At 42.9% G+C, this 16,924-nt stretch overlaps 1 protein-coding gene across 4 annotated transcripts; it reads right to left on the bottom strand.

Annotated features, from left to right (window-relative positions):
* Positions 1-398: 398 nt before the first annotated feature.
* Positions 399-15,818, bottom strand: si:dkey-206f10.1 (adenylate cyclase type 8). 4 transcript variants are annotated; one of them, XM_070543222.1, is made up of 21 exons: positions 15,594-15,818; positions 13,962-14,169; positions 13,074-13,808; positions 12,836-12,985; positions 12,570-12,700; positions 11,070-11,181; positions 10,865-10,992; positions 7,817-7,975; positions 7,290-7,524; positions 6,980-7,150; positions 6,779-6,879; positions 4,891-5,092; positions 4,131-4,223; positions 3,841-4,001; positions 3,658-3,739; positions 3,369-3,527; positions 3,036-3,180; positions 2,842-2,936; positions 1,328-1,442; positions 1,042-1,244; positions 399-841 (listed from the first exon to the last, which is right to left on the bottom strand). In XM_070543222.1, exons 2-21 carry the CDS (start codon positions 14,136-14,138, stop codon positions 626-628), a joined length of 3,570 nt encoding a protein of 1,189 aa, XP_070399323.1. In that variant the 5' UTR covers positions 14,139-14,169; positions 15,594-15,818; the 3' UTR covers positions 399-625. The 4 variants fall into 4 exon arrangements, 3 of the variants coding, with proteins under 3 accessions (XP_070399323.1, XP_015802795.3, XP_054603929.2); XR_008564646.2 differs by lacking the exon at positions 399-841 and having other exon boundaries at positions 1,168-1,244; positions 2,842-2,934; positions 3,026-3,180; XM_015947309.3 differs by lacking the exons at positions 3,036-3,180; positions 3,369-3,527; positions 3,658-3,739; positions 3,841-4,001 and having other exon boundaries at positions 2,842-2,934.
* Positions 15,819-16,924: the final 1,106 nt, after the last annotated feature.

The raw sequence follows: 16,924 nt of genomic DNA, 5'->3' as shown, positions 1-16,924 counted from the left end.
TTGAAAACAAAATTTTTAAAAACTATGACCTGATTATAAGGGCCTAGATAACAATTTGGGTTCAATAACGACAATAATAATACACTGATGGAGACTTTCATTTACTCGTCTTTACAATAATTTTTCACATAGTCATTAATTAGTAAAATTATTTCTAAAAAATCTTTGGGCTTACTAATAAATATAAAAACATCTTTAACTGTAAACAAAATTGGTGGAAAATAACTCACTAAAAACGTCAACCAGGGCTTTACAGGCCACTGAGTAAAATTCTAAGAGGTATTGTGTGTTTTGGCGTAGAGGTCTCACCTCTTGCTAGCACATTTTCTAAGCAAGCAAGAAAATGTGTTGGCTTTTCTTTAACTGGACAAAATAGCATAAACAACAACTGAAAACAGAGATTTCAGATGATGAAGTTAACCTATATTATGATGCTATAAATAGTTAATTTCCAAAGTAAGGTTTAGATGAGAAATCATAGATGATTTCACCCAAGACGGTCTCAACTCATTTAGTTTTATAGTGACAGGATGGATCAGAAGGAAAAAGGAGTTTGGCAAGACTTGATCCAACTAGCAAACCTTGAAATACATTCATGGAATGTGTCTTCTTCTTTGTGCATTGCTCAGCAAAGCAGCTTACTGGGAGTCAAAGTGAAATTCCCATTGGACTCTCTCATCCTCTCTTTGTGTCTGGCCTGGACAAGACCAAATACCACTTCTGCTAGAGTCATGCGTCCTGCTGTGCGGCCACCTGGGCGCCCATCTGTTCCGATGTTGGCTCTTTTGCTGCGCATGGTGCTGATGAAGTATGTGCGAACATTCCCCTGGCATTCACTCACCTGAACAGAAGTACAATCAAATATGGTGTTATGTTCATGGGTACTTTGAACTTAAAAAAAACAAAACAGGAAATACTACCTTAATCGTACCCATCCTTGTACATTTAGTCATAATTGAAAAAAAAAAAACCACAAAATATATGATATTTATAATAGAATTTATCAGAACTTGAACATGTGAAAGTTCAACAAACACTCACCCCTTTGATAAATATTTCTCCTCGTAGTTCCAGGACAAAGCCCCACTCTGCCAGGACCATCTGTGTGGCCTCAGGCACCTGGATACGTCCGCTCACACCTGCGCTGTCCATACGACTCGCCAGGTTCACCGTCGACCCCCAAATATCGTACTGTGGTTTGGTGGCGCCGATCACACCTGCAACCACCGGCCCATGGGCAATACCTGAAACAGTTTTAAAGTGACATTTCCGTGACACAAGAACTCATCACAGAACTGCATTGGTGTTAGGAAGATCAGTTGCTCACCGATACGAAGCTGAAAGTTCTGAGGTGAATTCTTGTTGATCTCTTTCAAAACCTCCTGCATCGCCAAAGCAAATAAAACCAGCTCACTCAGGTGATTCCACTCATCCACCGATCCCTGATAAAGATATGGACAGAGGATGGTTTTATACAAAAACCAAAGCCAGAATACAAAATAGAGACAAAATCATGAGAAAATACACGAGGGGATGAAATGATTTCAAGTCATGCAACACTAAATAGTTTTTGAAACTTTAAGCTAGAGCTTTAACATTGATCTCAGTGATTTGGCACCGCTCTGCAGCCCTCTACTGTCCAGAAACTGCACTTAACAGTTTTGTGGAGTGGGTAGGTGCCCTGGGGGGAGCTCTTTTCATGCTTTACGGCTGTTAGCTGTTGTGCTAGCAGTTAGCTTGATCAGTTTGCTGATCGTCAATAAAAAGCACAACAAGAAGAAAAAGAAGTTTTGTCTTTAAACATTTTTTGCACGTTCATTCTGATGTTTCGGCTAATGCTGTTGCCTTCCTTGAGCTCTGAGGAAGGCTAGAGCGTTAGCCAAAATGCCAGCAAAAACAAGGTAAAACAACTCTTTTGCTGTGTTGGTAAAAGAACCAGTTAATGAAGTTTTGTCTTTTGTTGGCATCATGGCGGAACCTGGATGTACAATTAAATGAGTAATGGATTTGGAAGAGAAGCTAATCGCTAAAACTGGAGTGAACATTGGTGCAGCCTATGTTAGTTAGAAAGAGCTAAAAGTGGCTACAAAATCACAGACTGATGGTGACCTGGCTTTGTTGCAACTATACTTGTAAGTAATAACAGTTTTTGTCCAACAGTGTGGATCTTTTTACTTTGTGGTTTATAGTTTTTGTCCAACAGTGTGGATCTTTTTACTTTGTGGTTTATATTTGTATTAGTTTTAGTGTTAGCTTGTTGGTAGCGCTAGCTACAGCAGGCTGCAGCAGGGTTGTTTACAACAGTTGTAATTCCACTTTCAACCAGTAGGGCAGAGGAGCAGGAAACTGCTCACTGTCACTTTAAACCACATGTTTAACAGAAAATCTCAAATATGTCGAATACAAACAAATGTAGGAATGTCCAAAATTATCGGCCATTATTGGCATTTCAATGTAGCATCAGAAATTCTTGGGTATTAGTTTTCACTCTTTAATGGCACAACGCTTACGTCTCATGCACTTTTCAGCTATTTCTCACACTCAAAATGTTAAACTATGAAGATCACGGTTAAGTTTTTGAGACTTTCAATATATCCTCTGGCTTTTGCATTTTTGAGCCAACCTTGAACATTTAGGTAGACGTCTATCGGTGCACACTTATTGCAAACCATGTCATTACCTGCATGCACCATGATAAGCTCGTAAGTGGACTTGTCAACATGTTTTTGATTTGGAATAGAATATATGGCACAATTTCTCATTGCCCAACTTAAATGAGCTGATGTGGAACATTCCTAAAATGTACTCATTTAAATAATGACTAAAGAATCGCAGAGTCACCTGTTTATTTGGAGCTAAACCAGATGCTGCCATGTAGCAGCTTCCTATCGTCTTGATCTTCTCCACGCAATGGAAGTACGACTCCTCCAGTAACTTTTTAGAAGAAATGCACAAAATTACAGATTTAGGTAAAGCAGCTGAGTTATGCTGATTGATAAATGCATAAAGGTGCAATAAATTAAACCTGTTTATCTCATCAAATCCAGCTATGATTTCATTCAGCAGACGGAGGCAGTCGACTCCTTCATGTTTGATCTCTTTCTGCTCAAAGTATTCATTGAATCCAGCGATAGAAGCAAACATAACACCGACTTCTTCATAGGACTGGGAGTAAAGCTCCTACAGCCACACAAAGGTTTGATTTATACAAAACATCTGATTAATTAACTGATCTATTCAATCCTGCTTGGAGTTATAAAAAAGTTCTCAGCAGAAGCAAAAATTTAATATCTTTCCAGTATTTTAACAGCAAAAAAGTAAAACTAGATGCTTTAAAATGATAGCTCAGACTCTGTGAGTTTTTATACTTCATCATTTTTGCTCCGCTCTAGAAAATGTTGGGCAACATGCACAGGTAGGATGTTGTGTAGCAAACACTCGTTGTGTTCTCGCAACTCCCTCATATCCTCCACCTCCTGCTGGGCCTGAAGACGCCACAAGAAGTCCAGTCTAGCAGCAGCTTCCCACTGGAAAACAACATTTCTTCACTGGGAAAAAAATTTCCAACTGTGTGCACAATTTGCATTTGTTTCTCAGCAGTATTTGTTTACTCCACTGGGCTACAGGAAGTCAAAAAATCAGGCAAATGACTGATACCTGGCGCCCGTTGTAGAACACAGCAACAATAAACATGGCCATGAGAAGGATGGAAATTCCCTTTCTCCTGACATACTGAGACCTGGATTTGCAAGAAGTAATGCCAATGATAGTTTATGTCAAAGAATTATGCTTAAAATCATACAAAACCACTAATCAGTGACTGACTATGCACACACAGACCTGTGCATCAAATCGTTGCTAGAGAATGGGACGACGGTAAGTTGAACAAAGTAGGAGTAAACCACCAGCACTAACAGCAGCACGGCCAGCTTCAGCACCGAGTTCAGGCGTAGAAACACAGCACACGTCACCATGGCGACCACACCACTCAACACAAAGAACTGAAGAGAGGCGAGAACTTTTAAATTAGCTGCAAGATCAGCTTATTGATAACTCTGAGATGCTAAAGTGCCACAAACATGTAGGAAATGAAGAAAGTGAGTTTTTTTTCTTTGTTTGTTTGTTTCTACCTCGGGGGGAGAGCAGACGATGAGAGGACGGGATTCTGTGTTCCCCCTGACTGTTGGATCATCCTCTTCTGTGATGGTGAAGATGCACCATACCTTTTAGTAGTAGGAACACAGAAATACACAATTACATGCAACTACTAACTTGGATTGCTATAAAAGCCACTTGGTGGCAGCAAAAACAAGATTTTGTGAAGACATTTAATTAAGTATTTTTTTTATCAATAAGGCAATTTTATCAGTGTTCCAACAATAAAAAGAGAAAAAAATATTATGAATATTGATTATTTATTATTACTATAAATATAGATGTTTTATTACACAGAAAAATAATGATTTGGTCCTGTAATAAAGCTATTTTCATTCACCTGTCTGCATGGCTACTGCCTGGTTTTTGGCAGGTATCATCAGGAGGATAGTTTTTGATACTTTATTTTTATTGATTTTCGTCTCATTTTACATACAGAACTAAATAGAACGAAAGAGGATTAAGAGGGCATTTTAAGCTTAAATGCACAGATGTGGCAAAAACAAGAGCAGTCAAAAAGAACCAGAAAATAAAACACTAAATTATAAAGTGAATGTTTGCAAAAATTAATGGGACTTACAGAACATTTTGGTGATAAAACACAGTTTTTAGCTCTACTAGAAATTAATTGCACAGTTTAAATTGAATTTTTGCTAAATCAGGAATAACTATGCAGAAAACTGCTGTTCCTTGAACCGACTCAGCTTTTCCTTATTGCCCTTTTAGCAGCCTCACCATATCTGTAGAAACCAGGCCAAAGTTAATGAGAATGGCTGTGAGGGTGAGGAGGTTACGGGCACTGTTGTTTTCATGGATCCAGCAGCATAGATGCTGCAGAGCCGCTGGAGTCCACTTGAACTCCTCAGCAAAGGCGAGCAGCAGCAGCAGGACGTAGAGCAGCAGAAAGAGAGAAAACTGGAGCGCAGCGGGGAGCTGCCTGCAGGTGAACAAGGGAGGTAGCACAGAGCGAGTTAAAGAATGGAGCAAAATGATAAGCGTGAGTGTTTGACTAGTGCCCTGAGATAAAGAAATACTTTATTAAAACAGGATGTGAAAGCTCGGGCAGCCTTGTTAGTCCTCATGATTTTCCTGTATAAATCCTCGGTTGTTACGATAGAAGATTTATATTATATATTAGTCATACAGGACACACACACACACACACACACACACACACACACACACACACACACACACACACACACACACACACAAACACACACACACACACACACATGCACACAGTGATATTTGAGAAGTGAACGAAGTTTGCAGGATTTACAGAAATTGTGCAATAATTGTTTAAACAAAATGATTTGCATAAATTTTGGGGCAGCAGTGGCTCAAGGGGTAGAGCGGGTTGCCTCATGATCGGAGGGTCATGGGCTCGATTCCAGCTCCCGCCAGGGGTATCCTGCTGTTGTGTCCTTGGGCAAGACACTTCACCCAACTTGCCTGTGTTAGTGGTGGTCAGAGGGGCCGACGGCGCCAAATGGCAGGCTCGCCTCTGTCAGACCTCCCCAGGGCGGCTGTGGCTACAAGTAGCTTACCATCACTAGCAGTGTGTGAAAAAGCGTCTTTGGGTGTCTAGAAAAGTGCTATATAAGTTCAATGCATTATTATTATTATTAAGTTTTGGCACTGTTGTCATTTGTGTGATTAAACCTTTAGAACTTATTATTGGAACTCAGAATTGGTTTGGTGACCCTTGACCTCCATACACAGGTAAATCAAATTACAAGAAAGAGTATTTAAGGGGCCCATACTTGGCAGTTTGGCTTTCTTTTAGCTCCATCTAGAGTTTGTTATTAATTCTCTGTGGTCAAACCGAAAGCAAAACTTATCTCCTCGCTGTGCGTTCGTCTTTTTAACACCTTAATCTAACGGCTAAGATGTCTCCCCAGACATCATTAGAGTCCACAGAAGTGATTCATCACTAAATTAAACAAATCAGCTGTGTTCATGATGTCTCCAGTTTTTCTATCAGCAGAATCTTCTGCAATTCCTGATTTTCCCACATTTTAAATAAAAATAAAAAAACTTTAGTTTTACTGCTGTGTTCTGGCTGAATTTCTGGGTCTTCGCGTTAAACCAATCACAGGAATGGCAATTTCAGTCCCCAGAACTGAATATTATTGAAAATCTGTGGTATGAGTTAGAGAGGTGTCTGTGCTTGGAGATGTTTTGTAAATAAGAATGGACCAAAATACCTTCAGGACCAATCAGAATCCAGACTTATTGGAAGCTTTAGGAAGCATTTATAGGCTATTTCTGCAAAAGGAGGATTTACATATTAAGTTTTTTATGTGGTGCCCAAGTTTATGCACCTGCCTAATTTTGTTTAACCCTCCCACTGTCTTTATGTGTGACCCCGTGAGGAAAGTTGACCATTGAGCAGGATTGATTGTTTATCCCTTGAGGTCCACGTGGCAGGGTTACGTGGTGCTCACTCCTCACCCCTGCCACGTGGACCCATGGAAAATCATGAAGGCTGCTCAAACTTTGCATTCCACTGTAGCATAAAGGTTAAAAGGCATAAAACATGAGTATAATATCCAGAAACTATACAAAATATTTTAGGGTTTAATAGATGGGTGAGGTTTGATCTTTGGTGTCCTCTCACCTGGGCGTGGGGATGACAGCCTGAGCAGCCATCAGGAAGAGGAGCACGATGAAGGAGCAGACCATGTTAGAGTTGAACATTTCATCTCTAATCTGGGAAAACTGAACCAAACAAAATGAAACGAGTTTGAGTGAAGTTATGTCAGAATATTTTTGGTAATCTGTCGCGAACTGTTCCTGACCTGCACTGATACCTTCGTACCTTGTCCTCGATGTGCGAGTCCTTGAACACTAGGGTCAGAGGAGTGATGTGCTCCTTGTGCATGCGCTCGCTGCTCCGAACCTCAATGGCGTGTTTGATGCGTTTATTAATCTCCCTGGAGGTCGACTGCCATATGCTGGGCAGGGAGCCGTTAGTGAAGGAGGCCAGGATCTGCAGGGAAACATGAATGATTGATCAGGTCAGAGTAGGTGAATCTTTGTCTTGTTGAGCACGCGTTAGAATTAAACCTCTCATAGCATTGCACATACATGAAAAAATCTTCCCCTCTGCTGCGCTTCCCAACACTCACGCTATTCATGTCAATGATTTGGCCAAAAGGGATTTCCGGGGTCCAGGTTCGAACAGTCTTCTGAACTTTCACGGGCACGGCGGGGCCTTCGTGGATCCATTCCTCGGGAGGGCAGATGAGGAAGGTGTCAATGTCGTGCTTTTGGAGAAAATCATTCCTTTCACCGCCGTGACCGTCCTCAGTCTTGTAGACACCTTCTAAACAATCGAGAGTTGCCCTTGAGATGTGGATACGCCTGGATGAACACAAACACACTTGATAAGACATTTATGTTGTTCCCCTGCTCCAACACACCTGATTCAGTGGTTATGTATTTCCAAGTAATGAATCGCCCATTGAATGAAATCAGGTGTCTTCAGGTGGAGAAACATCTAAAACGTACTGTAAAGTAACCTCTTGAGATGAAAACTGGACACCACTGGTGTCAATAAACATTTTTCCCATGTTGTCACACAAAGGGCTCATCTGAAATATAAAATTAGCCTGAAAAAATTATCCAAGTACTTTTTACAATCTTGTTTACTCACCCTGGTATCCCTCCAGCTTCCAGCATGTTGGCAATGCCCACATCCCAGGACCAGACATCAAACTGCCATTTCTGTAAGCCCAGCACGCCACAGAGGACCGAGCCGGTGTGGATACCGATCCTCATGTCCAAATCAAATTTTAGCTGCTTTCTGACAAGTCTAGCATTGGTGAGGAGATAACAGTTTATTTTGTAGCTACAGCTGCCAGCAGATGTCACAAAGAAGTTTGATCTTTCTTCTTACTTCCCTTTGCAAGTGGGCTCGAAACACGGGAGGCAACATCGCCTCTCCTCCATTCATTTTCAATGAGACATGCGTGACAAAGCGATAATCGCGGTTCTCCTATTATGGGCTCGACACACGGGAGGCGACAAACGACCGCGATCAGCGAAATTCGTCGCTGTCGCTTTTATTACCTGACACACGGGTGGCGACACGCGGCAGCGGCCAGCGGCAAAGTCGTCTACGTGTTCTGTTCCATGGCGAAATTGAAACTTCTGTTGTTTGGCTGTGTGTCAGGTTGGAGGGAATTAAGGTTATTTAAGCGGTTCAGATTTAAAAAGCGGTAGAAATGGTAAATGGCCTGTATTTGATATAGCGCCTTCTAGAGTCCTGGAACCCCCCAAGGCGCTTTACAACACAATCAGTCATTCACCCATTCACACACCCATTCACACACTGGTGGGGATGAGCTACAATGTAACCGCAGCTGCCCTGGGGTGCACTGACAGAGGCGAGGCTGCCGAGCACTGGCGCCACCGGTCCCTCCGACCACCACCAGCAGGCAACGTGGGTCAAGTGTCTTGCCCAAGGACACAACAACAGCGACAGACTAAGCGGGGCTCGAACCTGCAACCTTCCGATTACAGGGCGAGCACTTAACTCCTGTGCCACCGTCCCCCACTCAGATCAGAACAGATATGATGTTTCACGAGGTGCTGCTAGAGTTATGTGAAATCTTACTTCTGATTTTACTATAAAACACAATAATAATCAACTTCTCCATGTTTGCTCGGAGATGTATGGAGCATCCTGTTCGCTCATTGGTCAGTGAATGAAACCTCCGTTGATTGGTCCTCGTTCGAGCGACAGCGAAGAAAAGTTGAAAATATTTCAACTCTCTGGGATCGCGTCGCTGGGCAAAATTTCACACGCAGGTTTTTCGCGTTTCGCTTAGTAGGAGGGAGACCCGCGATTATCATTTTGTCGCGCACGCCTCATTGAAAATGAATGGAGGAGAGGCGATGTCGCCTCCCGTGTGTCGAGCCCATTAAGCGAAACGCGAAAAAAGTGCGTGTGAAATTTTACGCTCGTGCACGTGTCGTGCACAGGCGACCCAGCGACGCGATTCCAGAAAGTTGAAATATTTTCAACTTTTCATCGCTGTCGCTCGGACGAGGACCAATCAATGGAGGTTTCATTCACTGACCAATGAGCGGGCAGGATGCTCCGTACATCTCCGAGCAAACATGGAAGAGAAGTTGATACTTGCGTGATGGATTTCCCAGAACTGTACAATATTTCTACAAAAGAATTTAGAGATATTCACAAAAAGGCAGCGGCATGGGAAATTGTTGGTGCCAGAATTAACACATCAGGATCGTCCTTGAAGTCCCTCATTAAATGATGGTATAGACCCTTTTACTGCCTACATCACCAAAAGTTGCGCGCGCAGCCTGGCAACGAGAGTGAAGGCTTCCTCATTCACACTCGATACTAAAACAGCATTTTAAACCCTTTGTTTTGAAGTTCTGAGCACATAAGAATGTCGGGTTGTTGCGTGTATGGATGCCAGAATCGCTTCTCTTCAAGCAGTGGACTGAAACTTTACAGAATTCCGAAGGGAGCACATCCATTTCAACAAAATCAGAGGCGTCTGTGGCTGCAGGCCATCAAAAGGGTTGATGAAAACTGGACTGAAAACACGATCCGAAATGCTCGAGTTTGTAGCGCCCATTTTATATCAGGTAAGGTAATTATGTACTAAGATTACACCAGAAAGCTGGTTAACGTGTGTTCTATTAAATAAAGTAAGTTGCGTTTGCTGGTTTGCTTTTAAGCAGTCTATTTATTTACATTTATTTACACTGCATATTAGTATAAACTGTATTTCTCTAAAATTAACACGATTGTACTCTTGAGCACGCTAAAAAAAAGAAACCTACGCTATACTCACCCTGCCATGCAGGTACAGTTGGCTGTGAAGACGTAGTTCTCTGGTTTGTTTACTATGACCCAAGCCTCGTACATAGCAGTCTTGTGTCCTTGTCTTTGGCTAGGAAGGACTTCTGCCTTCAAGACGCAAAACTCAGAGTCTATGTTGTGATGTTTTACTTTCTGTACGTGGCCACAGACAACATAGTTGTATGCATCTAACGATTTGTATGCCCGTAGCTTCTCACGTGTGTACTTACTGGGCCTCTCCACTAAAAACGTATATATATCGGGCCACTGGATATCTGGCCACGCACCTACATCTTCCACCCATTCTGTAATGCCACAGGGATCCGGGAGTCTGTTGCCATTCGTTAAAGTGAGTTTAATAATATAACATTCATGATTTGCTGGTGATAACCCCGCAGCGTAGCTTGATAAAGCCTGAAACAACGCCATTCTCTGTTGCCAAGCTGCGCGCGCATTCTCGCTGACGTCATATTGTTTACAAACAGTAAAAGGGTCTATTCTCCATTTCTTTCTCTGGTTTGTAATATGGGATGAACCCATTCCCGGTTTTTTTTTAATATATAGTAAAATCAGAAGTAAGATTTCTCATAACTCAAGCAGCACCTTGTGAAACATCATATCTACCACTTTTTTTTTTAACTCTGAACCGCTTAAATAACCTTAATTACCTCCAACCTGACACAGCCAATCAAAACAACAGAAGATTCGATTTCGCCATGGAACAGAACGCGTCGACGGCTTTGCAGCTGGCTGCTGCCACGGGTCCCCTCCCGTGTGTCCGGTAATAAAAGCGACAGCAACGAATTTCGCTGATCGCGGTCGTTTGTCGCCTCCCGTGTATCGAGCCCATAAATTGTTACTGACCGTATTGTGCTGATCATGGCCAGGCCCATCTCGACGGCGTAGCGGGCATGGGCGCGTTGAGGCTCAGGCACACCAGACACACAATAGTAACAGTCTCCCAGAATCTTTATACGCAAACAGTGGTGCTCCTGAGACAGGAAGTGCAGAAGGAGGGCATTGGAATGAAAATACTTTGGGGAAAGAAAAAGAGGCTTTAAAATCTCACCTCAGCTAGTCGGTCAAAGCGCCCAAAGAGCTCATTAAGGGTTCGAACCAGATCCTGGGCCGACAGGTTTATGGCCAGCTGAGTGAAGCATTTAATATCTGCAAAAAGGATGCTAGAGAAGACCGAAGCAAGAGGATAGGGGCAAAAAAAAATCATCTTAAAGATGTGGAACACTCGTTTAATCAATATGTTTGCAGTGGACTCTAATGAATGCTGTGGAAGTTATACTAGGGAGGAAAAAAGACCTGTGCACCATTTCCAGGAACTAGAAGTGGGTCCCATCAGAGCTGAGCTTCAGATATTTGGACATTTCGTCTCTGATTGGAGAACAGCAAACCACTCTACCATTGATTCAGATTGCTTTGCTGCGTTAATGTTCATAGTCCACAAATAACACAAGCCTGAAAGTATGCTGCTGTGTGATTAAGTTGCTAACGCTAACGGCTAGATTCTACCAGCCGAGACGTTCTCTGCGGTTTCCTGGATGCTAAACCAACAACAGCCTTCCCCGTCGCGAGCCAAGATGGGTGAGTCCATGCGACTGCTTGATCAGAAGAATCAGAATCAGAATGAATTTTATTGCCAGCGCTCCAGCGATCCAGAGCATAGGAACTTGACTCCACAGTACAACCTGACCAAGGTTTCACACACACATATAGACAGGACAGATACCGGCAGACCACGGGAGCAGCCATGACGGTGCTCCTTTTAGTAGATGAAGAGGGGAATACATGAGGAGAGTTCAGGGGAGGGAGAAAAAGGCATTAACAGGGTTACACGGCAGGGTGTAGCTCTCCAATGCAAAAAAACACCCAACATGTAAGCTCAAACGTCACAGTTCACAACATGAGACCCGGTAGGAAGGGGGGAGGGGCTGGGACCCTGGTTTCTGTCAGGCTTTTCAAATCCTAGACTTTCACTATCTATTTTCCATCAGTAGCCGATGCAGGAGATAGATGTAGGAGACTATTATCATGTTCAGCCTGCATGAAAACTGACTGATTATAATCAGAAATAGTCATTACAATTTTTTTTCAGTGAACCACACCTTTAAATATACATCTGAGAAATGATCTACTGTGCCCTTTGGTCCATCTACTGAGAAACATGCTCTCACTCTGTGTGTGACTGAGTTGGTAAGACCAGTACTTATCTAATTTCATCAGTCTTTCTGTAAACGACAACCCATCCCTGCCAGATTGACTCAGCCGTTCACAGATGTTGTTTATCAGCGTTCTGCTTGTCTCATTCATTTGCATTTCAGGCTGTCGAAAGATCTCACTTTCTGATTCTACCCCAATCTCAGAAGTGCTCTTCTGTCACCTTTACTCCTTATTCTACTTGTTCAGTTGGCTTTTCTTTTTTTACCAAAAGACTACCCTTAACATTTTTCAAAGGCTGACTTGATTCAGAAACCTGGAACCACAAAAGGAATACATAAAGGTGTCATAAATACATTTTTTATTTTGAGTGTGTGTGTGTGTGTGTGTGTGTGTGTACCTGACATCTTTGTATTGGTGGATGTAGATCTTGTGAAACTCTTGGGGGTTCAGGTCATCCTCCATGGAGCTCATGTCAGCAATCATCTCCAAGGCAACAAACTGAGGCAGGATCGACAGGACCAGGCGTTCCTGTCAGGCAAACTCGTAAAGTTATGATAACAAGTGACGACTACTTCAAAGGCTGTCGTGATAGTCGTGATCGGATTTCCAAAACCCAGGAGTTCCTCTGGATCAGGAAGACAGACCAAGGCAGCACTTATTTACCTGTCTCTGGTTTTCTTGCTCCAGTTTGAGGCGACCTTCAATACAACGCCGGGTCTCTAGGAAAACCTGTCGCTGCACGTGGTCTGTAAGGTAGTGGATGAACAAGCCAGCTGTGTTCATACCCAGATACAGCAGGCCTTTGGCAAACACCTGCATCCGAAGAGTTCACACATAACACACATGCTTTATTTCACAGACTAATTTGCACCTCCTGAGCGAGTCCGGTTGAGTCTTTTACCTTTTTCAAAAGCACTGCATCACTGTGGTATTGCACTATCTCCAACATAAGGTGCAGGATTGAGGTAAGGAAGCCGGCAAACATGGCCCACAGGAGAGGTAATGGCAGCAGGGTGTATGTTGCAAACAAGGTGAACAAAACATACCAGGAGGGGTCTTTTTCTAGTCCATATACGAGCCCCCCCAGGATCTGTGTGGTTTGTGACAACCAGCTGGCAAGGCCAGCGTAGTGGAGCCATCGTGGGGACATCGAGTCCTTGCAGGTTAACACTGTCATGCACAAAACTGCTGCCAACACCATAAAGATGCATGTCAGGTGACCACGTAAGGTGTCAGTGGCAGCATCCGGGGCCAGGGCCAGATAAAGGACTAACGTGTTTAATTTGATGACAGCATCAATCACGTTAGTGATGGCTAAAGAGTTGCGTCTCTGATGAGAGGAGTACTGCTGGTAGAGTTTCTCTACGTCACGAGACTTGAAGGTTTGACCCAGCATGGGTATGAAAACCCCAAAGAGAGTTCTACCCCAGTGCATGAAGAAGTCGGCGTCGCTGGTGTAGCCCTGAGCAGAACCCTTCACACTGCAGTTTGTGGTGGTGGAACCACGACCCTGGCCTCTGAATGCGGAGAGGCGGCGCTTTGTGACTCCACGCGAAGCCTTGCTGCGGATTTGTGCATTGATTTCTTCTATGTAGGCATCTGTCACAAAGATTTTGTGTGCAGGTTCCACACCCACCTGTCAAAAAGGGTAAACCACTAGAATGTAATGGTCCAGGTCTGACTCGAAACTCTCAAAATCTATGGGGCATGGACAGTTTTCACTCAGATCAAATAAAGAATTTACCATTCTTACACATAAAAGTCAAATCTGGATGATCAGTTCAGTCACCTGAGCACTGAGCTCCTGCTGGATGATGATGTGCTTAACAGCGTTCTGCCACAGCCTCTTTTTCCGCCTGAGTCCTGGAGACAGCGAGGCGTTCCCACATGGAGGTTCCTGCAGCTCCACAGGGGACACCTGCCTTGTGTCAGCAAAGGTCACCATGGTGATGACCTTAGCTGGCATCACCTGTTGGTTCCAGATCAGGAGCGGTTGGCTGAAAGAGGATTGAAAGATGATAGTAACAAGATTTGGACGGAAGTACCGAAGAAAATAATTTAAAATCTGTCATTTCCTTATTATTTTTTATTGAGGCCCTGTCCACACGTAGCCGGGGATCTGCCAAAACGTAGATATTTTTCTACGTTTTGGCCTGTCATCCACACAAAAACGGATCTTTTTAAAAACTCCGGCCAAAGTGAAGATCTGCATTTTCTCCGTTTTGGGTGTCTGCGTATGGACAGACAAAACCGGAGTTTTAAGGTCTGCAACGTCACTTTCCGTGACAAAAAAATGCTGACATCACATGTGCGACCTGTGTGGATGCAAGTTTTTGGAGGAGCGGATATTCGTTTTTAAAAAAAACCCGGCTACGTGTGGACTAGGCCTAAGACACCAGATTGTTCTAAAAATGTAGTTTCCATTGACAACAAATGTTTCAGTATGTTCTTTAAATTCCTGATGTAGCATTAAGCAGATCTTCATTAATATTTCTAACTGCTTGTTCTGTCTGATTCTTAGTATGAAGCAGCATAAAGTTTGGGATGTCATCAGTTTCTGGGTTCCTGATGTGTTTTTTAGAATCAATCAATCAATCAAATTTATTTTTAAAGCGCTTTTCAAACAAAGTGTGATTCAAAGTGCTTTACAAAATGACCCCAGATTCCCATAACAGGTTAAAAACATTAACAAACATATGCAAGCACACGCACACACACACACAGACTCACACACACGCACACACAAGTAAAAATTATATTAGGCTGAGTCCAGATGAGCCAAGTATGGTAACGCAAGGAAACGCCATCAGAGGAGCCGTCTGCCCCGGCAGCATCAGGTCTTCCACACTAAATCAGGGCGCTCAGTGGAGGGGGAGCATAGACCCCCTCCACTGAGCGCCCTGGAAGCTACAGTCGACCACCGCTCCCGGGGCAGAGGGCCCCTACAGAGGAAACACTGGATTAAAATGAGTGAAAATGTAATAAAAGAGCTAATATAAATGACAAAAATTAGATAATAAGTAATAAATAAAATGATATAGACAGTAAAATAATAATTTAAATAATAAAACTGTGCTAAAGTATAATTATATAGAACATGCTGTGGCTCTACACGTGGACACAATCTGCACCTGAAGTAAAAGGCAGCTCTCAGATGAATTATCTGGAGGCCAGAATTAGCCCTGAGCTGGTTTAATGCAGAGTTCAAATTCTGCAGGTCCTTCTGGCTCCTCAGGCTACGGTCCACACTTCTGTTTTGTCACTAGATTCACAGGTTCAGAAACACTTTGAAGCAAACGCTGCAAGTCTGTCACGGTAGAAAGAGCACGTACTGTGAGACGTTACATTAGGGAGGCTACATTTGGTCTGCACTTTTAACTTATTGTATTAATTGTGGAGCCTGAATCTGCACAGCACTGACCTGTCTTCCTCTACACGTCGTGTCTCCACTTCTCATGTTCCAGCTTGTGTCATAACACAGATATATCCAGCTGGTCATAATCCACCTCGGCCGATTCCATTGCTCAGCATTTGTAGACGGGCATGAAAACACAGACATAAACCATAAAAGGAGAGAGATTATTTCCCGCAGAGATGAAGTGCAGAGCGTGATTTCTGCCCATCAGAGATGTGTGAACTCGTTCTGGCAGAACTGTAAGTCACCACCTGGACTCTTAAAAAAAAAAAGAAGTCAACAACTGCTACAAAGAGGAGCTGCAGAGTGAAGAATGCTAATAGGATTAATTAGTCAGCAGGCACTCTCACTCACTGTCCTGCAAAGCTGAGTCCACTGACCCCAGGACCAGGCCACGATAAAAGTAATAAGGTTTTAATTTACTTGCATTCTGATGGTACACAGGTGATGTCTGTGCAATTAAACATAGAAGGTGACACGATGTTAGGTTTTTGAAAGCTCTGCCTACATGGCTACTGTGCAAAACCAAAGAGGCTGATTCATATTGAGCTTTACTATGTAAAGGCAGCAACAGTTTTAATGTTTCTGGAGGTGATAAAACTTAATAACATAAATTATACATACTTTATATTCTATGGTTTGACCGAACCTCATTAACAATACAAAGAAACAGGGAGGAAACATTAGCAAATAAATATGAGTGAATATTAGAGCAACAGATCTAAAATTATTAAAGAAAAAAATCTCTCTTGCTTTCTACCTCCAGCAGGTTTGTGGTCTGCATGGTGATAAGCTGGTTAAAGTTTCTGAGATCGCTAATTGTTTCCAGGCAACCCTCAAAGCCCCCTAAGACTGATCTAATGTGTTCCCATCTGTCTCCGTGTGACTGAATAGAGACCTTTCATACTGATTACTGAGCTACTAAATATAGCCTTCAGGTCTGCAGCACGTAAAATGATGCCTCATCGGCATCAATCGCCAACCACAGCAACATAATATAGACCCACTGATGTGTTTTCAACACCAGGAGGAGAAAATCAGTGTGAGTTGTTCTGTCAACATGTGTGCAATGCATTCAGTTCAAAGTTTCACCCACATGGGAGAGGATTTATTCCGGTATGGGCAAAAGCCGTGAAACTACTTAGTGTTAATGCTAACTGCTTTGGATGTTCAGTAATGAGCTCATTCCTATCTGTGCTGAAGCCAAACCAACAGCAGAACTGACCCCCATGGCCTGTGAATCCTCCCCAAACATTACATTGATACCAGACACACAAATCTATTTGTGTTTGTTGGCGTGCTTCAGTAATCGCCCTGCTAATTCTGTAGGAGGCGGG

Source organism: Nothobranchius furzeri, chromosome 2 (assembly GCF_043380555.1).
Source record: "Nothobranchius furzeri strain GRZ-AD chromosome 2, NfurGRZ-RIMD1, whole genome shotgun sequence".
Classification (NCBI taxonomy): Eukaryota; Metazoa; Chordata; class Actinopteri; order Cyprinodontiformes; family Nothobranchiidae; genus Nothobranchius; species Nothobranchius furzeri.
Note: the sequence above shows the minus strand (reverse complement) of the source record. Positions and strands in the feature narration are given on the sequence as shown.

Bases quoted from the DNA above. Each gene is read 5' to 3' on its own strand.
- si:dkey-206f10.1 (XM_070543222.1), bottom strand. From the start codon at position 14,138: ATGCCAGCTAAGGTCATCACCATGGTGACCTTTGCTGACACAAGGCAG. The intron at 4,224-4,890 runs GTGAGGCTGCTA...TACTACTAAAAG, and splicing joins GCCTGGTTTCTACAGATATG to GTATGGTGCATCTTCACCAT. The intron at 4,002-4,130 runs GTAGAAACAAAC...GCCTCTCTTCAG, and splicing joins TCGTCTGCTCTCCCCCCGAG to TTCTTTGTGTTGAGTGGTGT.